The sequence below is a fragment of the Pongo pygmaeus genome, chromosome 12 (genome assembly GCF_028885625.2).
Source record: "Pongo pygmaeus isolate AG05252 chromosome 12, NHGRI_mPonPyg2-v2.0_pri, whole genome shotgun sequence".
Taxonomy (NCBI): Eukaryota; Metazoa; Chordata; class Mammalia; order Primates; family Hominidae; genus Pongo; species Pongo pygmaeus.
The window spans coordinates 24,054,047-24,077,053 of record NC_072385.2 but is presented as its reverse complement, the minus strand read 5'-3'; the positions used below and the strand labels follow the sequence as shown (position 1 = coordinate 24,077,053).

Genomic DNA, 23,007 nt, shown 5'->3' with positions numbered 1-23,007 from the left:
GCAAGAAATGTTGGCTCCAACTCTAGGTGACATTGAGGCCCACCTAGGGGAAGGACATGGAGAAGGGACATCCTGGTACATGTGTTGCCCACATTGTCTGAAGAAGAGAGGGCCCGAGGCACAGGTTTACACTGATTCATGGATGACTGTTAACCATTAGTTCAGGGGTCAGGGAGGTGGAGGGGCGGGATCGGGGGAGTAAGGGCTGGGAGGCCTGGGGAGGAACCACCCAGAATGTGGGACAGCAAGTGCTTCACAAGTGCCCTCCAAGGGGCGCTGGGGCCGAGGAGGCACTGGACGATCAGGTGGGCCAGTGGTCCCCTCTGTTCACCTCACAGCCTCTGTGCGCCTCACAGCCTCTGTTCCTGGACCCTCTGGCATTTGCTTGAGAATGAAACACCATAGGTTCAATAAAATAACTTCTCCCTGGGCTGATCAGGCTGCAGCTGCAGTTCAGTGCCCAGCCAGCCACCAGGTGGCAGGTCAGCCACTCTGCATCCCTGCCATCACTCTGGGCTCCCATTATCCTCATGGGAGTGATGGTCACTCTGGGTGTGAATTTCCCTCTGGCCTGCCCTGGTGCTGCCTGCACCTCCCCCCATCACGGTGCCCCCACGCCATAGATCCCGAGCAACAGACTCATTTCACCGCGGAATAGAGCAGGGTGATCAAAGACCAGGGCTCACAGGCTCCCGTCCCCGTCCTGTGCCCATCCCCAGAAGCAGCCGTCCTCACAGAACAGTGATGAGACCCGCTGAAGACTGGTTCTGGCACCAGTTGCGGGTTCCAGGGCTGCCCTGTCGGGTGCCAGTGACAGTGCTGGATGTGCTCCTCTCCCCGCCGCCAGAAGAACAAGTCCGGAGCCCGGGAAAACGCGCAAAGGCCCCTCCCTCATCCAGTGCCTGCTCACCGCACCTCTGCTGCTCCTTACCAATACTCCAGGCTCTGGATTAGAGGCTTTAGAGTCCCATGGGAGAATGGGTCCCCAGCAGGAGGCAGCAGGGGGTCTGCTAAACTGGAAGCTGGGACAGCCGCCTGGCCATGCTGGGCCCCTCACTAGAAATGAGACCAACTGGCATCAAGGGCCATCAGCCAGTGAATGACCCTATTATCGAGGGGAGCAGGGAGGACTCTGCCTCAAATCCAGTGAATTCTCCAGGGAGCCTAGCAACACTGCCAGTTACAGTGATGAAAGTCAGTGGGGGCTTCTAGCAACCCCAATGAGGCAGGACCACCCAGGACTCAGATCCCTCAGGAATGGGGGTTTGGATCACTCCACCAAGGACTCAGCCAAGGCCCTTGTGGTGGATTAAAGATGGCCACGGATGTCATACTACAACCCCATGGAAAGCGGTTAATTTTCAGAAATCCTTGAAAATTTGCACTGGTCTGACATCTCACTTTGATGTCATGTATCTTGATGCCTCATGATGTCAATTGTATCCTGTATCTTCAAATACAGGAAAATTCTGTTTATAGATCTTTCCGTATTAGAGACGAGTTAACTCACCTTTTGTTCCCATGCCTTTCTGCTACCCCTCTTTCCCAGGAGCACTGGTGGTGGTGACTTTATGATTTTACGTGGGGTTGCCATGGAACCCCGGGGAGAATGAGCATCTCCCTGGGACACATGGGCGACTGAGGAGGATGTGGGTCTTCTCTCTGGGGGAGGGGCATGTGCATGTGTGTGTGTAAGTATGCGTGTGTGAGTGTGTGTGCTCATGTGTGTGTGCTTCTGTGTGTGTGTATGTGTGTGTGCGTGTGTGAGGAATGGCTGCACCGTGTCACACAGAAGCGTGCAGCAGCTGCTAGAGCGTTCCTGCCAGAGTGGTCTAGGATGCCAGGCATCTCCCGAGGCGGTAGGTGGGGCCCTGGCTTCGTCCCATTCAGACCTCGTTCTCTAGTCCTCCAGAGTTTCCGTGAACTTCCTGAGGCCTGGAGCCCGCCCTGTTTCAGTTGTCTGCAGCTGGGACCCCAGCTTATTTGTGGGTGACATTATTATTCCAGTTGAAGAAACCCAAGTCCCACAGCCCTTGTGGGCACCAAACTTGAGAAACAGGTCTGTCCAGTTGTGGCACTGGCCATGCCTCTGGAGAGGCGTCCTGCAGGGAGGGGCTTTAGATGCAGGGCAGGCCAGAGTCCCAGCTTCCAGGTCATGGAAGAGGAGCTTCTAGGCCCAAGGAGCTTCTAGGCTGAGGATGGGGCGCCTCTCCTGGGTAGGGTGGGGCCAGGCTGCCTGTGCTCTGAGTCTCCTGGTCTCCCCTCTTATAGGCCCCGCTGCTGGCCACCTCCTGACTCCATCCTGGGGTCTTCACACCCAGAAGTGGCCACCCAGGGCCCAGCCACAGATGCTGCAGCCCTTGCCCAGTGTCTCCAGTCCCCTGAGTCCTGTCCACTCCTTGCCGACGTTCTACCTCGCCCAAGCCTCCAGGACTCCCAGGCTGGGCCTTGGCTCTCACTCCCAGCTGTTCCCAACATGTGTCTCTGGCCCCACTTCTGCTGAATGGAAAAACCCCAGTACAAGGGCACAGTGTCTGGGCCGCCCCCCTCCCACAGGACCCCAAGGCTCAGGACACCGTGCTGGGCCTCGCAGAGCACGCAGTGGGGCTACACTGAATGGGCCCCATTGTTCTTTGCACCCAGAGCCTGTGCCAGCTCCCAAAGAGTGAGGATGCCTCATCTGCACACGGCACAGCACTTCACACGCGCACAAAGCCCTCAGTGTGACCACACCAGCCCGGCCTCCTTGCGGGACACACACGGGACGTGTTTGGACTGAAGACAGGAGACCCAGGAGCTATGGCCAAGGGAGACAAAGGGCACATCAGAGTCCCAGCTCCTCTGTCCGTGAGGTCCCTGGGCTCCCTCGTCCCTCAGCTCCCACCAAAGATGCTGGTCAGGGTGGGCACCGTGGAGCTCTGGGTCCGAGCCACCCCCACCCCAACCCCTGCTTCTTGTGCCATCTGCTGAGTCATGTGACCTCTCTGAGCTGCCGTGGACGCTTTGGTAAATCAGGGTGATGAGCTCCACACTGCCTCCTTTGCACAATCAAGTAGGCTCTTGGATATGTCGTTCACATCTGCTCCCAGTCCCGGCACAGGGTCCGGTAAACACATCCATGCAGGGGAACAAACCCATCGCTGGTGCCCTGGCCCTGCCCTGGCCCTGTCTCCTGTGTGCCCTTGACAAGTTGTTCAGCAACCGTGTCCTGACAGCTGGGTGTGGAAAGGCCCTGCCCTCTAGGAAGCTGCCCTGAGGTGGGATGGGGCATGAAGGGGTGGGCCGTGCAGGGGTGCTTCCCCTCGCCCTGACTTGAACACACCATGCTGGCCCCACTGTCGCCTTTCTCCCCGTCCACCCCACTCAGCATAGTTGCTGCTGTCACGGGTGTGCAGAAAGCTTCGGGAAAGGATGCACACCAGCCCCAGCCTGTCCTGAGCCACCTCTGCCCGTCAGAGAGACGGCAGGATGAGGCTGAGCATCTGCAGGACCTGAGGGATGGAGGGAGGATTCCACTGCAGCACCCCTTAAATACTTGTTGCCACCAAGAAAACCCTGGAAGACTGAAGTGGAGGAAATCTGAGTCTCGAGCGACCTGAAGCTGTGCCCGTCAGAGTGGACCTGAGCCCGCAGCACATGCGATGGCCACCGTGCTCTCGCCCCCACCCTAAGGGAGAACAGACGCATTTTCATTCTGATGCAGAATGAACAGTGCCCTGAAGGCGGTCCTTCCCGGTTGAGCTATGTGCATGTGCTTTTAATGACCTCATCATGTTTCTGCCACCTGCAAAACCTGCCACCCCCGTCCCCGAGAAGTTGGGGGTGCATGTGGACCTCACCCATGCTTTCACAGGTGCTAGCGCTTCCGTGGGAAGGGGTTGGGGACAAGTCTCAGCCAAGGTGACAGCATCACAGATGGGTAGGGGCTGTGTGGGGAAGCACAGGTGCTGGTGGCAAAAGGGAGGGGGCTGGAATCGTGCTGGGAGCACCCTGGAGTGGCATTTGTGGGTAAAGGATGGGGATCTGGTGCGTAGCAGCCAGTCCCTTTGTGCACAGGCATGGACCTCTGGCTGTGGCTGTCAGCCACTGTGCCTGCTGTTTGCCCAGACCCCTCAGTTGATCCCCTCCACTCATGACTCCCATCAAGCCTAGGAGGCTGGGACCCTGATCGTGCCCATTCTCCTGGCCGGGGGACCAAGGCTCCCTGGAAATCACACAGCTAGAGAGGGTCCAAGACAGCAAACAAGATGCAGCTCTCAAGGGCAAGTCTGCACCTTTTCCTTAAAGTCAGAGGCAGACTCTTATACGCACCATACTCACATGTCTGATCCCACCAGTGTGTATGGTGTGTGCGTGCCTGCATGTGGTGTGTGTGTATGTGAGTATGCAAGTGTGTATGGTATGCCTACCTATGTGTGCATGGTGAGTGTGCAAACTCATGTGTGGTAGAGGCACCGGTGTGTGTGCATAGGTGTGAGTGTGAGGTGTCTGCATGTGTGTGTGAGATCGTGGGAGCCGCCAGAGGCTGCCATTGCCTGTTCAGCCCTGTCATACTCGGCAAACACCAAATATCACCCATGGCAAGCCCAGGGCAGTGGTTTCTGCCCGTTCTCTCGTTAACACACCACCAGAATGCAGCCCAAGGCAAAGAGCCAGTACCAATCCTTGGGGTGCACTGAACAGGACCAAGGAGGGGCTGAGGGTGGGGCCTCCTGATCACCAACTTCAAATGTGCCCTGTGGACAGGTTCCAGCCTGCCTTCTCACGGAGGGCTTAGAAAGGATCAATGAGGTGGCCCGGCTTACTCAGGGCATGAGCAATGGGCAGGGTGGAGCCTGGTTTGTTGGACTCTGCAGCCTGGCTCTGTCTTTCTAGCCAACTGGAAAACCCCAGTGTGGTCCCAGCTCTCTGTACCCATGCTCTGTGGGTCCCACTAGGAGCTCAGTGGCCTGTGTGAAGCAGGCACTCAATGAATGGGGAAGGGTGTGAATGAATGAAAACACACCTCCAATAGAGACAGGGGCGATGTGGCCCAGGCTGGGGTCCCAGGCTGGCCTTTGAGCCCTCAGAAAGGACAGTGCCAGAACAGATCTCCCCACCCCCACCCTTGACCACAGCCCACCCTGGCCCCTACCTGAGCCCTGTGGGGCTGTGCTGGACAGGATCCACTTGACCAGGCAGCATCTCATCAAAGCCTGGCGGCTGAGCCTCGGCCTCTGCCACTTGATACCCTCCTTCTTGCTAAGTGGTGTGTGCCCGAGGTCCCCCAGGAGGCTGCCGTCCGACGCCTTTGTCACCTCCTGCAGTAGGAACAGGCAGAGCAGCCCTGAGCCCCTGCTCAGAGGGGGGACCCCTGGATGGTCCCGAGCTGCCCTGATATCCTAGGTGAGGCGAGCCTGAACACAACAGGGGGCTCACCTTCCAGGGCTGCATGCCTAGTGCCCCTCGTCCTGGCCATTCCTGCCAGACCTGGGGAGGTTCCTTTCACTCTACACCCTGGCTATGGTGTAAGATGGGACCCCTGGAAGAGGGGAGGACAGGGGTGCAGAGAGGGGATGTCAGCAGTGATCCCAGACTTGCTCATTGGATTCCCCACCTTGGCACAGGCCAGGTTGTCAGAGCTGGACGGCCCCTTAGAAATCACGATCCCAACCCCTCATCTGCCTGAAGACCAGAGAGGCAAATGGATCTGTACAGGGTCACACAGCCAGGTCCGGCTCCCTCACTCCCCCAGCAGGGCCCCTGCTCTGCCTGAGTTTTCATGTTGAGGCAAGCTGAGAATGAATGAAAGGCTGGGTGGTGACCCCAGGAGGGCTGCACTGGTGGAACCCACCACTGAGGCTGGCAGGGATCTGGAGAAACGGCTCCAGCTATGGGCAGGAGAGTCTTAGGAGGAGTGAGCCATGGGTGGTCACTAAGAGGCGGTGGATCAGCCGGGCGTGGTGGTTCACGCCTGTAATCCTAGCACTTTAGGAGGCCGAGGCAGGCGGATCACCTGAGGTCAGGAGTTCGAGACCAGCCTGGCCAACATGATGAAACCCTGTCTCTACTAAAAATACAAAAATTAGCCAGACGTGGTGGCATGTGCCTGTAATCCCAGCTACTCAGGAAGTTGAGGCAGGAGAATTGCTTGAGCCCTGGAGACAGAGGTTACAGTGAACCGAGATCATGCCACTGCACCCCAGCCAGGCCAACAGAGCCAGACTGTCTCAAAAAAAAAAGAGGCAGTGGGCCATGTGCCTGAGTCGGTGTGGATCGGAAAACAACAGCCTGGGGTCATGGTGGAGGCCCCAGGGCAGCAAGATTTGCTCTCCTACAACGTATTTCAGGCCCCCCAATCCTGACATCCAAACTGCCCACCATGTTCAGTTCCCATGCTGGCAGCTGGCCCATGAGGCCCAGAGGAGGGAGGTGCATGGCAGGCTGCCACTGGCCACACCTCTGTGCACCTGCTGGGTCTAGTTTGCTGCTTTTGTGCTGTCCCCTCCTGCTTGGGGTGGCAGGGGGACAGGTGTGGCCTGGCCAATTGGACCACAGCCCACCAATGGCCCTCATGCCTATTCTGTCTGTGACGCGCTGCCTGACCGCCAGCTGTGGCAGTGGCACCACCCCCACATGCATATGCATTCTGAGCGGTTGGGTTCCTTGGCCAGGAAAGAGGGCCACTCAGGGGGTGGGTTGGCAATGCCCTTCCCAGGTTACAGGGTCTCATATGTGCTACCTTTGCACGGTCCTGAAAAGTATTTGGTTGTTCAAAGTAAATAAGAGATGGACGGGGCCGTCAAGCAGCTTCTACAGAGGCAGCCCTGCAAGACAGCCCCTGTGCTAGTTGGACTGTCAGGTGCAAGAGCCAGAGACTGACTTAGGCTGATTTGAACTGGGAGAATTGGCAGCAGGAGAATTGGCCCCCAGTCACAGCCTGCAGGGAAGCACAGAGAGCCAGTGCTGGAAAGCAGTCGAGATCAGAGAGCAGCACCGGACACCAACCCTGGCCATGCCCGTCCACACAGAGCCCAGTGACAGGGCTCTGCTGCTGCTGCAAAGGCTGGCCCCTCTCCTGAGGCATGGGCCTGGGACCCCCCACTGGTCTCTGCACACTGCAGGCTCCAGCTGGGGGAGGATTCTCCGGGTGCTTCATTGGCTCATGGTCCCCCGAGGCCTATCCACATTCAGGATGGGCAGCCGACCCACTAGTCAGTGTTTAGTGAAGTGGTCCCCTAGGCAGGGAGATGTCCAGTTCCCTTATCCTGGCTTTTGGGCCTTCCCCAGCTAGGTCCCAACTACCAGTCCTCCAGCTCACAGTCATCATCCACCCTTCCTCCGACACACCCTTGGCAACAACCCTTGCACGTCCCACCCCTTCTCCAAGGCTCACCGAGCAATGAGGGGGCTCAGTGGTGCCCAGAGCTGCAGCAAGAAGAGGCACTGACCATGCTGATGGAGCAGAAACAGGGGGAGAGCTGGGAGTGGACGGGTGCCTGGGGTGCTGAGGGAAGCTCCCTACATGCACACGCTATGCACACACACGTGTACACATGCTCACGTACACGCATGCACACACACATGCACACATAAATATGCACACAAGTACACATGTTCATATGCACACAGGCATACACAAGCACACATGCATATGCACACACGCATATGCACACACGCATATGCACACACATGTACACATACTCATATGCACACGTGCTCACACATACGTATGCACACACGCGTCCTGTCAGGCTGGGTCAGAAACGCACCTTCTCCTTTATTCATGATCTTATTCAGGAGTCTTTATTTTGGTTAAGGAGGGGCGTAGGGGAGAGAGGGGCAGCAGGTGCTTCATTACATCACAAATTCTTTGCTGCAGGCTCTGCATGGGGGGTGAGCAGAGGACATTAGAAGAAACTGAGGCAGCCTCAGAGCCCCTGGCAGGAGCTCTTCACTGGGACCCCCAGCCCCGTCTGCAGCCCATCTCAGAACAGCACTGGCTTGGCTGGCAAGGCTGCTTCTCGGGGCCCAGGGTTAGTCACAGGGATTCCGTCTTGAAGCCCCGGGCCCAGGTCCTGCGGGAGATCCCATGGGTGTCCTGGGTTCTAGCTCACAGGGCTCTGTCCTCCCAGGAAGGCTGGGTGAGCCCAAAGGGCAGGCTGAGCACCTGCCAAGTGGATGTCTATGCTGAGCTGAAAGTAATCTCTTCAGGACAACCCCCTGCAATCGGTAACACGATCCCCATTTTGCAGATGAGGAAACTAATTCCCTGAGAAGCTTTGAGACATGCCAGGGCCACACTACACGTATAGTCTTCTGATTACAAAGTTCACAAGGGCTTGACCACGGGCTTTGCTGCTGAGGCTGTTTCTCAGCCTGGGTCCCCGGAGTGGTCTCTGGAGCTGGGTGTGTTCCGAAGCCCCTCAGGCACGTCAGCAGCCTTCCAAAAGTATCCGTTGAGGAGTGCTGTGATGCCCTTCTGGGCTAGGGGGCCCCAGTGTGTCTTTTCTCCCTGTGGAGAGAGTCTGGGTGGAGTGGTGGCAGGGGTTCCGGGCCAGGCTCCTCCATCTGGCTGAGGGGCCAGAATCCCACCTGTGAGCCCCACAAGGCAGGCCCATGATGGCCACCCCCCTTTGTGAGGCAGGCCTGGGACGGCCACCCCCCCTTTATGAAGCAGGCCTGAGATGGCCACCCCACTTTGTGAGGCAGGGGGTGGGTTCTGAGGAGAGAGGGGAGGGGAGGGCCAGGGAGAGGAGGGCAGGGAGACCCCAGCAGCCGAGCCTGGGAAGCGCTGGGACTCATCAGGCTGCGGCCTGGGCCAGTCAGGCTGTCGGGGAGGCGGGAGGAGGGAGAGTGACCGGGTCATCCTCATGAATATTTGACACTTGTCTGTCTGGAAGAGGGTCTGACTGAGCTGTCAGGGAATGTTAAATAGCAGCCCAGGCACCCTTCTGCTGGCTTGGGAGGCTCACAGCATGGAAGGGAGGACATCCTGAGAGGCGGCCCCATGGCCCCTCACCCCACAGTGCCTCGGTGCTGGGAGAGAAGCTGGGGCAGTGATGAGATGGAACATGAATTAGATGCCCCAACCCTGCCGGGAGCCCCAGTGCCTCCCGGCCAGGCCCTGACAGCCCCACCGTGCCCCTCCAAGTCTGCTCCCACACCACCGCCTTGGCACCTGCTGCTCCTGGCACTGGACGCTTCTGCCCTGGGCGTTCAAGGCCTCACTCAGGGCTCAGGTCCTGGGAGAGCCCCTGCCTGACTACCTAGGCCACCCTCCCCCGTGCACCTCCATCTCAGCACTTCTTCACAGCAGCCAGCCCTTGTGAACTGATCCTATTATTGTGTTTTCTGGTGCATTTTCTGTCTCTCCCCTTTAGTGCATCAGCTCTGCGAGAGTGGAACCCGATCCTCATGTGACCTGCTTTTCCTTATGACACAGCCTGGCGCCCAAGAGATCCTCACTCCCAAAACTCAACAGCAAAAAAGCAAAAGCAAACCATCAGGTTAGAAAGCGGGAAGGACATGCACACACATTTCACCAGAGAGGACGCGTGGACGGCAGAGGCGGCGGGAGGAGATGTTCGCCGTCATTGGCCATTCCGGCAACACAGAGGAGGACCGCTGTGAGACACCACTATGTGCCTGTCGGAACAGCTAGAACCAAAGATAATGACAACTGAATGCTGGTGAGGATGTGGAGAAACAGAATCACCCCTCCACTGTCGGTGGAAAGAGAAAATGCCTTAGCCACTCTGGAGAACCGTTTGGCAGCTTCCTATAAAAACTAGATATGCGCTACCACAGAGCCCAGCCACGGTACTCTTGGGCGTTTATCCTTGAGAAACGAAAAGTTATGTTCAAGTGAAAACCTATACACAAATGTTCATGGCAGCTTTACTTGGAATGGCCCCAAACTGGAAGCATCCCAATGCCCTTCAATGGGTGAATGATTAAACAAACTGCAGTGCGTCCATACCACGGAATTCTGAACAAGTAAAACAAACAAACTGTTGGCACACACCACACCTGCGTGAACCTCCAGAGAATTACGCTGAATGAAAAAGCCAATCCAAAAGGTCACATTCTGTGTGATTCTATTTATACAACATTGTAAAATGACAAAGTTTTAGAAATGGAGAACAGATTAGAGGGCCAGGGGTTAAGGATGGGGGGAGGCAGGGAGGAGGGAGAGGGGTGTGGCTCTCACAGGGCGGCAGGAGGGGCCTTGTGGGGACGGAGCTGTTTTGCATCTTGATGGAGCATCTTGATGGAGCTGTTGGGTGCCTGAACCTACACATGTGATAAAAATTGTAGCAAAAAACGCACACGGAAATGAGTGCGTGTGAACTGGGAAATCGGAGTAGGACTGGTGGGTTGCATCATTGCAGGCACTCCGGTTGTGCTATTGTGTTGTAGTTTTGCAATATGCTGTCATTGGGGAAACCGGGTAAAGCGTACATGGGCCCTCTGTGTGAGCTCCTACAACTGCATGTGAATCTACAACAAGCTCAATAAAGATTTCCATCAAAAAATACTCTCACACACCCAAAGTGAGGGTGTTAAAAACGCAAGCATGCACAAGGCTCTGAATAAATATTCACGAATGATCAAAAGTCCCCTGTGCTCTTCACAATTCACCTGAGACTCTCTCCTCCAACTCCTGCTTGATGCTGGCCTCATTTTAATGGGTGACAGAACTGTCATTGTCTACCAGCTTTAGAGGATGGCCAGGGTTGAGTGGCAGAGACCAGTGAAGCCAGAAGATCTGGGCTCTGGGTTCAGGCAGAGTCCCTGGCGGCATACTAGGCAGTGTGGGCATTTAGGGCTGTGTCCCAGAAACGGCCCTAGGCTGGCCCTGGGGACCTGCAGCCTTCTCAAAGGTCACAAGGTTCTCTGAAGGGTAGAGGCTGCTGGTGAGCCAGGGAGGGACGGAAAAGGATGGCGTGGGTGATGCCCCTGCTGTGTGCTGGTGCTGAGTTAGTTGTTTGGAGGGGTTATCTTATTTAATGGTCACACCAACTTTTTGAGGTTCCTTAGAACCTCAGAATTACCCAAAGCACCCAACTGAGCCCCAAATCCTGCAATGGGTTCTAGCTCACCCCCTCTCATGCAGCTTGCCAGGGTCCCTGGGGTATGTGTTCTCCTGTTATTCAACAAGGGTAAACCCAACCTGTTCTGAGTCAGCTGCGTCCTGGGGGCTTTGGCCTGAGGTCTCCGGCAGTGGGGAGCTGCACCTACGAGGTGCAGGAGATGACTTAGACTTGGGGCCAGCGCGCTCTCCGGCTCCCCACTGCCATCCTCTTTACAAAGGGAGGGCATGGCCTCAGCTCAGAGCCTCAACAGGCCACAGACCATGGGTGGCAGTTTATCGCTGCTGCCTTATTTCATGGCAATGTGGTGGTTACCTTCCACTTCTGCCCCCAGCTTCCCACTTACAGTGCTGATTTAAAGATTCCCTTTTAAATGAATTCACTAAAATTCAATGCATGAGTTAATTTAAAGAAAAATAATAAGAAACAATAGCACAGGTCACAACAGATACAGCAAAACAGTAAAGGCAGGAAGTGTGTGTTTCTCTCTGTGGCTGAGGCTGGGGACCTGCTCTACTCAGCCAGGTGACCCCCCAAGTCTGAGTGACAGCGGCCTCTGGCCACACAGGCTGCTGAGACTGACATGTGGCTGGTCCACACTGAGACGTGCCCTCGTGTAAACACACACTGGGTTCCAAACGTTTACTTACTAGACTATCAAATAGCTCATTAAAAATGCTTTATATCAATTGCAGGTTGAAATGATAATCATTTACACTGAGTTTAATAAAACATATGGTTAAAATAATTTAACTTTTTTTCTTTCTTTACTGTGCCTACTGGCACATTTTAAGTGACATCTGTGGCTTGCCTCATGTCTCTGTTGGACAGGACTGGTCTGGATGGTTCTCAGACCTGCCAGCTGGCTGGCTTGGGGCAGCATCCTCCTGGCAGGGCACAGCCGCCCCAGCTGCTCTCTGCCACTCAAGGCCAGCTGGAGTCCGAGCTGCCTCAGAAGGGTGGCCTGGTGGAATGTGCAGGTCAGGTTGGGGGTTCGATGAGGCAGGCGGCCACCTGGGGGAGGCGAGGGATGCCCAGGCCCAGGAGAGCGGGGGAAGGCTGAGCCAGGCAGAGGTCATGGCTGGGTGCTGGGGATATTATGGAGACAGGTATTTAGGACCTACTCTAGATGTGGCCAGTGAGGGAGGGGCGGCGACTCCCCAGTGCCTGAGAAAACTGTCACTGCGGGGATGTAGGAGGCAGGGCTGTCCTCCCTGCCTTCCTCTCCCCCTGAACATGGTCCAATCTCTGCCGCAAACACCACACCATCACCCCGAGAGTCTCCACACCACAGACAGAGGCTGAGCACTTGGAACAAACCTCCAGGACCTGGACCGGACATTTTGCCTCGTGGCTCCCTACCCCGTAGGTCCCCTGAGAGGCCAGGTGGCCCACGGAGCAGTGTCCCACTCCTTGCCCCATGCCCAGCATGGCACAGCTTCGTCTTGTGGAGGCCCATATGGCTGAGAAGATGGAGTCAGACTGTCAGGGGTGTGCCAAGGTGAAACCCTTGAGCCGCTAGTTCGGTCTCCATGGTTCTCATCAACTGTGCTCCAGAGAAACTCTGAGAGAGCCTTCCAGAGCAGATGTGGCAGAGGTGACTGGGAAGCACAGGATGGCCTGTGAGAAGTGGGGGTCCTGGAAAACCTGTGTTAAAGTATCCAGTCTCCGTTCCCCAGAGGTGGCGTTCTAGGAGTACATGCATGGGCAAGATGCATCGCTGACTCCTCCCAGATGTCTACAGACTTAACCGATGCAAAACAGAAGTGAGTGGCTTCGTATGAGCCACCAGGGCCCCTGGGTGTGGGCTCAGAGGGCACGGCTAGTTGGGGGCAGGGCAGGAGATCGAAGGCAGGTGGATGTGATTTCCAGCAGCCGAGGACAGTGGGAGGCGTCTGTGGCCAACCAGTTACATGAATCCCGCACCCTCGCTTCCCAGCTCGGTGACCGTGACAGAGAACCTGACAGCTCCAAGCCTCAGTTTCCTCATCTGCAAAATGGGGGTGACAATATGCCCTCACAGGGTTAAGGGAAAGGCAAGGTGACAAAGCCTCCAGTGGGGGAGGGTCAGTGTTCCTCGCCCTTCCGATCCCAGGGAGGGTCTGGCTGTCCAAACCCACAGCCTAGCATGCCTGGCAGGGAGGCCCAGCGTGCCGCTCTCAGCTGCCACACATCAGAATCACACGGGGAGGCTCCCACCATCTGCCTGCCCAGGGGCTGGATTGTTTGATGCAGAGAGGCCTGGGCTACTCTGTTCTTATACAGCTCCTCAGTAGATCTGAAAATGCAGCTTGGAGGATTTGTTTAGAGTGTCTGTCCCTCCAGATAGAAAATTCTTGGCCTTGCCTGAAAGGCGAAAGGGGTCCCCCGATTCTCACCCCCTTCCTTTCCGGAAGGGCTTCCCCGAGGCCAGGGCCAGCATGAGACATCCAGGCTGCTCAGATGTGGGGCTCCCCACCCCCAACCCTGTCCACGGCTGCTGCGGTGCGGACTGGCCCACCCAGCACTGCTTGCTGTCACTGGCTCTATTTCCATCACTCGGGACAGATGGCAGGAAGAAGTGGTGGGCGTTGTGTCGTGCAGGCCCCCAGGGTATGGAATGGGGAAGCTTTGGGGAGCCTGGATTCTCCACCCACCTCTGGGCACAGACAGACATAGGCGAGGCAGCTCGCCTTGTCAGGGGAGCCGAGGTGGTCATGAGTCCCTGAAGATGCATGCATGCACATATGCACATACACACACACGTACACATGCCTGTGAACACGCCTATGAGCGCGCACACACACACACACACACAGCCCTGGGCCCCAGCCCTATCACAGCACCAGAGCAGGAGAGCTGGGCTGTCCTCCCCTGCTCTGATGGCTGCCACCTGACAAGGACAAGCTTCCTATGCTGCCTGGCAGTGAGGGTGTCACGTTAACCCAGGGGTGAACTTGAGTTGCCCATGGCCAAATTGCCTCTTGGTGGCCTTCCCAGGCTCTCCTCAACAGCCAGAAGGGATGGCATAGGTATTCCCTTCATGTGTGGAGGCCTCACTCTGTGCCAGGGGCCAGGCCAAGCTGGTTGGTATAGGATCACATTTATCTGGGGGTTCTGTGATATTCATACTTCCCCCAGGAAAATGAGGAGACAGTGGCACAGAGGAGCTAAGTAACCTGTCAGACGACACACAGCCAGTGTGTGACGGGGCCTGGACTGAGCCCAGGTCTGCTGGTGCAGAGTCAGGGCTCACAGCCAACAAGGCACAGCCATGATGCCTTTTGGCCATGCCTGTCTCCTGCCCGGGGTCCTTCAGTCCCTCAAGGTGAGGATCCGGGCTCTGTGCAAGACCCATGGACATTTGTGTGCACATGTGGGGCACTGCTGGCAGTGGCCCTGACGTGAGTCAGCCAGGCCCGTGCCCTCCCAGCCCCGCACTGCTCATCACAAGGCCTGGCAGATGCTGTGAGCATCTCTCAGACCCAGATGGGAAGACTGAGGCCCTGAGTCAGTGGGGCAGAGGTGGGGCTACAGTTTGGTTCTCTGGGGCACTGTCCAGAGTGCCCATCTTGAGAGAGGATCCCACGACAGAGCTGGGCACAGGGGCATGTGGCACCAGCAGCAGATGACTGGGATGCGGGGGACTTGCCCCTTGCCTACCCTGGCATCTGCCCACTGTCCATGTGATGAAGGTTGGGGAAGGCCGGGGGTGTTGAGCAGGCTGGGAGGTGCGGCCAGAAAAGACCAGCAGCTGCTTTTCCTTGCTGAGCCTGGCCCAGGCCCGGCCAGACTGTTGGAGAGAGCATGCTGGGCAGAGATCTGAGGCGGCAGATCGGAGTGGGAGGCTGGGCCGACTCTAGTGTGGGACACGCCACCCCCACGCTGCCCTCCCGTCTCAGCTCAGCTGCTCCCTCTCCAACTCTGCAGGTCCTCTTGCTTCTCTCCCTGCCACAGGGCTGCTCTGTGGCCTTCTAGGGCATGGGCTGATCACAGATGACAGATGCACCTGCTCAAGGGCAACATCAGTCAGCTGGGGCCGGGAGCCCTGGGCAGGGAGCAGCACGGGACTCGCCCCATGCTGTACCCTTCCCCCACTCTCAGGCTCCTGCCTGCCCCAGGTCTGGGCACTAGGTCAGGAAGACATGCTAACTTCTCTCCCCTCTTCTGTTTCACCTTAGAAACTGAGAGTGCCTTCTTCCCCGCAGAAGCCACATTGGCTGCTCCTGGAAGTCACTGGGATGCCCAGGGGTGGGCTGGGGAGGGCAGGGGGACTCTAAGCCCCCTCTGCTAAGTCAGCAAAGCAGTTCTCTGCCTCACACAGAAGGTCTTGATAAGACAAGGCAACCTGAATTTAAAATGTTGGGGTCCTTTCCTTCCTAGCTCTGGATCCACAGTCCAAAAATGGGAGGCAACTAGCTCCAGGTCACGTGGCTAACGCAGGGGATGTGGCCAGGTGGAGTCTGGCTTGTGTGCCCTCACTAGAGGGCTCAGAGGGCACAACAGACCACTGGCCCAGGGAACCAGGCCCATGGCTGGGATGGGCCCCTCCTCTGCCATCTGGTTAAAGGCATGCCCTTCTCCTCTTGCGTCTTCTTCCACAACCCCCAAGCCCTAGGGACCTGTTGCGCTCTGGAGTAAGACAGAGCAGGGTTCAAATCTCAGCCACAACTTTGTAGCCTGCAGTCTAGGGCAGGCCACTGTTTCCCCATCTGTGAAGTGGGGACGATACCAACAGCTGCCTTGTGGGCTGCATGAGGGTCCAGGGAGATAATGTGGGAGAAAATGTCCCAGATGGGCGTTGGCACCCTCAGGCTCCTGGTCCTCAGCCCTGCCCTTCTCCTGGGCTCTACCTGGAGGGCCGAGGCAGAGCCCCTTTCTTCCCAGCGCAGCCTGGGGTGTTTTGAAATGTGGGAGCAAATTAGGGCCCATCTCGCACAGTGCCCTGCAACAAGGCTGGAAGCCAGGCAGAAGGGATTCCCGGTGCACGGGCTGGTCTGTGAAGACACCACAGCCCCAACACCGCGACAGCAGTGCCTGTCGCAGAAACTGCAGGTCTTTCGCTCCTTTCTCCTAAGAGCTCATGGGATCAAGCTCATGGAGTCCTGGAGCTGTTCCAGTTTTCTGAGCCTCAGTGTCTAGAATTGGAACGGCAGTGCCTCCCCGCCTCCCTCCAGGAGTGAGGTGAGAATTCGTGAATGGCTGGGGAGTGTGGGGAGAAGGCTGGGGAGCCGGGCAGACATGGGGTGTTACTGGGGGACAGCCACTGACCGTGACCCTGAGGAGTCAGAACACCTCCCCGCCTGAGCTCTGACTACAGTCCGTCACAATCTCCCATTGATCTTGATGAGAAACCTAGTGGTGGCTTCTCCTAGGACCACTGCCTCTTCTGGGCCCAGCACCAGAAGGTGTGGGTCCCACTCCCCTCCCTGGCCAGGCCAGCCACAGGAAGGCCACTAGCAGACATAAGGACAGTGAGACCCACCGGGGCCCAGGAGCTGGTTGTGGGAGGGTGGAGCGCAGTGTGGGGTCACAACGGCCAAGGGAAGAACCAGATGTAAGTGCAGGACTCAGGCCACCCACTCCGCCAGTCTGGCAGGGGCAGGAGTGGCCAAGCTCCCAGAGTGACCTTTGGCAGTTAAGGCCAGCAGAGGAAAGGCAAAGGAGGGGAGGACGGTCTTCTGCTGGAGGTCAGAGCTGGCTGTGTGCACACCTGTGTGCAGCCTGACTCTGGAAATTCCCATCTCTGTAGTCATGCAGGGTCGCTCAATGCGTCTCTGCCTATGGGCACGGTTGCACTGTGCACCCTGATACCGTAGTGTCTGAGCCTGGGACAAGGCGCTACATTTCTCCACTCTGCCCTGCCTGCATGGTGGTTGCTGGGGAGACTTGAGGTGACAGGAGAGAAGGCACATTTTCCATGTGTAGTGTTGCCATGCTCAAAGGGCTTCACGCCATCACCTCAGCTGATCCTCTTGGCACCCTGGAAGATGGAGCAGATAGCACAAGGGAGGCCTGGGGTTTGGGGGCAGTGTGGTCCAAGCCAGCCACCCGCCCATGCTTGGATGCTTGTCCTCACAAGTGAAAGAGGCAGGAAGCCATCTCTTCAGGGCAGAGACGCTGAGGTGCCAACCCCATATCCCTTCTTTCCTACACTCAAGACCCTGATTGTCTCTGGGTCCTTTTGCCCTTCTTTCTTTCTCCTTCCTGCTCATATGTCAGTATGAGCCCATGTGTGCTGGTGGAGCTCCAGCAGCCATGCTGCACCTTAAGGTAACCTCGGGGGTGATACGGAGCAGGCCTGAAATGCTGCTGACCAGGCGGCCTCCAAGCCAGCCCTCCACTGCCCCTCTGGACTTCTGCATGAGAGAGAAACCCCGCTAACCTTGTTCCATCCACTGTTATTTGGGGCGTTCTGTTATGAGCAGCCAGACCTAGTCCTGAACTATCCTGAATGTGTGAGCAGCTCACAGGGCATCAGGCCAGACCTTTTGAGAGTCAGCTAGAGGTGGAGGGCCAGCTTATTTCTCCTTCCCTCATTCCTCCTTTAATTCTTCACCCTTCCCTGCTCCCCACCACTGTTTCTCAAACTCTGTGCCAGGCATTTTCCTTGCGTTCTCTCTCTGACCTCCCCACAGCCCTGCTGAGAGGGAATGTGTGGGAAGTGCTCTTGTTAGGGGCTCCTAGCCCTTTCAGAGGAAGTGGGCACTCATTCGTTACTTGATGGCTTGATTAGAAGATGCGTTCATTGACCAACCTCCAAGCACAAGTGACTCCCTCCCAGGCTCACCCCTCCCCCAACCCTGAAGGCTGTGGGGCCCTGGCTCAGTGTCAGCCACGCTGGCACCTGGCCCAGGGACCTAACTGAGCAGGATGAGTCGTGGGCTGACCCCAAGCTCCTCCTCTGTCCAGCTTCTCTTCCGCAAACACTTAAAACCTCTCCCATCCAAAGGGAGCCCCAGGAGTTCAGCCTCCCAGCCAGGACACCCCAACACCAGCCAGGACACCCCAACGCCAGCCAGGACACTCCAACACCAGCCAGGACACCCCAACGCCAGTCAGGACACCCCAACGCTCACTTTCCCCAAAGGAAAGTAGAACAAGAGGGGACAGGGGTCAAAGAAAAAGGCTTCCTGGTCCAGGGCAACCCCCAGGAGCCTCCATTCCTCCCCCGCATCCCCCTCCAGAGCAAGACCCCATTCCCCCAGCACCTACCTTAGCCGGCTGCATCCTGGGCGCTGAAGGAAACTGTTGCCAGCCTCCCCACTTCACAGCCGAGGCAGACAAGACTGCCCAGGCCGGCTGGCAGCTGCCTCATGTTTGCTTGGACCCAGACGTAATTGTCAACGGCAGCTTCTCACCCTCCCCCTGCTCACCCCTTCCTCCCTGCCGGCTTCTATCGCTCCACCCCTCTGCCTCCTCCCTCCCTCCCTTTCTCTCTCTCTCTCTCTCTCTCTCTTCCTCTCTCCATAGCCCCTAATCCTGGCCTCTCAGAGCCTGTCCAAGCCTCTGTCTGGCTCTCCTGGCCTCTCCCCTACCCTGTCACCAGCATCTCTCTGTGCCTCACCTGCCATCTGCCTCTTTCTCTGCTCCTCGCCCTTTTTGGTCACCAAGGAAGAATGGGGGTAGAGGGTGCAGGGAGCTGGGGCTGGGGAGAGGGGAGTTCAGGGCAGGAGTTTCCGCCCCAAGAAGTGGGGAGGAGCAGCAGTTGAACCCAGAGTGCCCCGGAGGGACTGTGGAAGTGGAAAAGGAAGGGATCATTCCTGGACAAGCCAGGATGCCCCCACCGCCCCAGTCCTGCCTGCCACTCTTCACAGACACAGGACGTGCCACCCTTATGATGATCTCAGCCCAAGGGGCCCCCAGGACAGCAGGGAGCCACTGCACCCAGCATCTGAAGCATCCTCTCTCAGGGTCCTGGCCTGAGGTGCTGTTCTGCAAGGTGCTGGTCTGGGGCTCACAACCCAGAAACAGCGACAGCCACCAGGGCCACATCAGCAGGGTGACACTCAGGGGTCCTTCCACCTCTTTCATCTGTCCCTCATTAACTGCCTCCCATTCACCCATCCTAGGGCCTCGAAGCGTGGGTGTCTCCCCAAAGCATGAGCTGCTCATGCTCTCCAGCTGTGCTGGGTCCCCTCCCAGCTCCCAAGTCAGGATGCGTCCAGGGCGGCTGAGGACCTGACGGGATCTCCTGGGGTGTGAGGGTGAAGGACGGGGCTGAGGGCTCCCAGGCATCCCTGAGAGAGGGGGCTCTGTCCTGTCCCTCAGGCGGGCAGCTCCTGGGCATTTGCTTGGTCCCCAAGCAAACCACTCAGGAGCCAGGTGCCTGAAACCTTTGCCAAGTTTCCCTTTTTGGAGCCCAGAGGAGCCAGCCTGTGCCAGTAGTTCCCATGGAGACGAAGCCCTAGGATGCCTCCCTCCTTTGCAGCCTGCACAATTGTGCTTGCATGCCCTTTTCCTTTTTTTTTTTTTCTTTTTTTTTTTTTTTTGAGCCAACCAATTACCTCCAACTTTCAGATCCTCAAGGGGAAGAAAATAGCCTGGAACTGTCGACCCACCGAGGCAAGGAGGACTGTTTCCAGAGGGGAGGTGGCAGCCCAGCTGTCTGGCCCTGCGCAACTTCAGAACAGGCTGGACTTCACACTGGGGAAGGGGCTCAGCAGAGCCCGGAGGACTCCCCAGCTGCCCCTGCCCCACCCACACTGCACCCTAGGAAGTGGGGGAGGGAGGCAAGCCCCTTCGTGGCTGCCAGCTCAGGGCCCACATCCTGGGAGTTCATCCGCTTTTTTTTTTTTTTTTTTTTTGAGACAGGGTCTCACTGTGTCACCCAGGCTGGAGTGCAGTGGATGATCATGGCTCACTGCAGCCTTGACCTCCCAGGCTCAAACAATCCTCCTATTTCAGCCTCCCAAGTAGCTGGGACTACAGGGCACATGCCACCATGCGCGGCTAATTTTTGTATTTTTTTGTAGAGATGGGGTCTCACTATGTTGCCCAGGCTGGTCTCAAAGTCTTGGGCTCAAGTGATCCACCTGCCTCTGCCTCCCAAAGTGCTGGAGTTCCAGGCGTGAGCCACTGTGCCCAGCCCCATCCTCCTTTCACCGCCTGGGACTGTCCTGCCCTCCTGACTCTGAGCAAGCTTCACCTCCACAAGCAGGGACGCATTGAGCATTTTGAGTCCTCATAGTGGCCTTGGGAGAAAAGTGTAATTATCTCACTCTACAGATGATAAAATAGACCCAGAAAAGCTAAAAGACTTGCCCAAGTCACAGGCTAGCGAGTGGTAAAGCCAGGTCCCAAAGCCTGTTGCCTTCTTCCTAGAGTGAGCACCATGGGTGCTGAGATCCCGCTGACGGCTCTATGCCCAGGGCTTACACAGCAGCTTGGAAACTTGGTGGCCGCACTGCCGTGACGGGCTGGTCTTCCTGACGGCCTGGCCGAAGGAGTCAGGAGCAGAGGAGCCCACTCGTCACAGCAGCACCCCCAAGAGTTGCTCGCCCCTGCTTGGCACACTCGCTGACATCCCACACTCAGATGCGCTGTCCTCGGAGTCCACCAGCCGTGACACCGCAGGCCTGGGACGACTGCCCTGCTCTGCTGGGCCCACCAGCTGCTCGGGCCTTGCGAACCTCCCACTGCAGCTAGCATGTGGGTGGACACCCTTCACACAGATGTGGGGCGTGTGTGACCCTGCCACCACACCCGCCTTCCTCAGTGGCCTGTCCAGGGCCCCCAGTGCTTCCAGCTGGGCCCCTCCCCTGGGCCTGTAGGGAACACAGGAATGAGAAGGGGAGAAGAAAGGGGGCTGGGACTCCCACGTGGGCCTCAGAGGAGGACGTGTTGTGAGCACACTGGCATCTGCAGACTTCCCAGAGACGGCCTTGGCAATTCCCAGTATTCTCTGCGGTGTATCAGACCCACAGAAGGTTAAGGAGGCTGTGAGAGGACCTGGTCTTGTCCGCTAGGAATGCTTCAGCCCTGTGTTTCCCACTGTGGTCTCCTCACATAGGGGCTGTGGGGAGAAACCGAGGCTGGGGGGAGTTTGGACGTGGGAAAGGAAGCGATGATTTCAAGCCCGGATGAAGGTCAGGTTTCCTCTTGTCACAGTGTTTCAGGAGGCAGTCGTGGGCTGTTTCAGCTGACCAGGGCCCTCATTCTTGTCCTCCCCAGGCAAGCGGCTCATGGCGCTCCTGCCCACGGGCCTTGGGGGCCTCTACGCCTTCCTCCATATTTGCTCACGATCCCGCATTCCAGGCCCAAATTCAAGTCCCTCCTCCCCAGGCCTCCAAACCCAGCTCTGTGGAGCCCCAGCCCAGGGCTCTTTTCCTTAGGCCCTATTTTTTGTTGGGCCCTGGCTGAGGGGTACAGGGAGAGAGAGAGAAAAGCCTGGCTGGCTGGGTGCATCTTGGTAAGAAAATACAAATGGTCCTCATCACTTCACATCACACAACACAGGCTCAGCCCCCACCCAGGCCCATGCCATCGTCAACTCTCCTGCTCCCCACCCAGCTCAGGCCTGGGGGTGGCGGCTTGGGGCAGGCAGCGGGCATGGCAGCCTCCGGCTGAGCCGCGCTTTGGGTTTGCAGAGGTTGAGAGCTGTCCCTCTTTCTCTGTGGGCTCCTGCAAAGGTCCTCAGAGCCTGGCCCCATGGTCCCCTGACTAGAGTGTTTCACATGGGCCTCAGGGGACCCACAAGCCCCCAAAACCTAGTGGCAGCTCTGCCTCCTCTTGGCTGAGGTCGGTTCACTCTCTGGGCAGCCTCCTTCAACTGGACCTGGGAGACTGCACGCTGTCTCTCACAGGAGGCCCTCACCTGGGCCGCCAGCCCTCTCCTTAGCTCCGCCTTCAATGCAGCCAGGCTGACTGCCCTCTAGACTTTGCAGTGGGTGAGGCATCAGTCCAAGGGATTTATTAAACTGCAGGGGACACCGTGAAGCTCTCTGGCGGCTTTCTTTAAAGCCCCTTTCCTTGCAGCTTGAAGTGAAGAGAGGGCGGCCGACCGCACCCCTTGGACTCAGCTCGCCTCCCTGAAACCTCCCTCCTCTAACCTCAGCGCCTGACTCCTTGGCTCCCACTCCAGCCCTCAGTGTGGGTAGGGGCTCAGCCACCTCTTCCCTAAATTCTGCTTCACTCGTGGGCAGAAGCCAAGGGCTCGGATGGGGCCCCACCCTCTGCACACCCCCTCCATCCCTCCTCACCTGAGCTGCAGTTCTTGTTGAGCATTTGTAAGACGGATGAGTGTGGACCATCCCAGGACGGGCACACCCAGCATGTGCTAGGAAGGGCTGGGACCACGGAGAAGGAGCTTTATTCTGGCAGCATGTGCTGTGTGCACCAGGTTGGCCACTAGCCTCCTGGTTCAGCTCCTGGCACTCAGGCTAGAAGCGATGGACGGCTCTGGCTGGGGGAGAGTAGGGAAGGGGGACGCTGTCCACATCCACCCACATCAGGGCCTCAGGCTGATTCCAGAAGACTCAGATGTGGCCTGAGTGGCACTGTTCTCGGCGGATTCATTCGGATGAGCGTTGCCCTTTCCACTCCGCCCACATCCAGTCTGTGTGCCTGAGCTTTCTCAACTGTCAGGCAGGTAAATAACAATGCCTGCCTCCCAGTTAATTCATGGAAAGTGCTTCCTGACTTATGCTCAGAACTCAGTAAATAAATGTTAACTCACATTGTTTGTCCCTTCAGGTAGTTGGGCAGGCTCTTGCCCCAGCCACTTGGCTCTCCCTTTGTACACCTCGAGCCAGCTGGAGCTGCCCTGAGCAGCCACCTGAGACCTCAGACACCTTGGCCCATCTGGCATTTCTTTGGCAGAATCTACCGTGAGGCCTTCTGCTGGGTGGCCAGGTTGAAGGGTCTGGAAGAACTCCTAGCACCCCCAATCTGTCATCCCTGCCACAGGGACAGCAAGGACACTTGGTTCAAGTCACCTTGGAGATAGGGCCTC

At 57.5% G+C, this 23,007-nt stretch overlaps 1 protein-coding gene across 1 annotated transcript in view; it reads right to left on the bottom strand.

Annotated features, from left to right (window-relative positions):
• Nucleotides 1–18,458, bottom strand: part of KCNIP3 (potassium voltage-gated channel interacting protein 3) — an 89,258-nt gene extending 70,800 nt beyond the window's left edge. The window contains exons 1-2 of the mRNA XM_054475229.2: nucleotides 18,270–18,458; nucleotides 5,135–5,300 (exon numbers count right to left, since the gene is read on the bottom strand). Of these exons, the coding sequence (XP_054331204.1) occupies nucleotides 5,135–5,300; nucleotides 18,270–18,284 (181 nt within the window). The 5' untranslated portion in view covers nucleotides 18,285–18,458. The remainder of the gene's footprint in view (nucleotides 1–5,134; nucleotides 5,301–18,269) is intronic.
• Nucleotides 18,459–23,007: the final 4,549 nt, after the last annotated feature.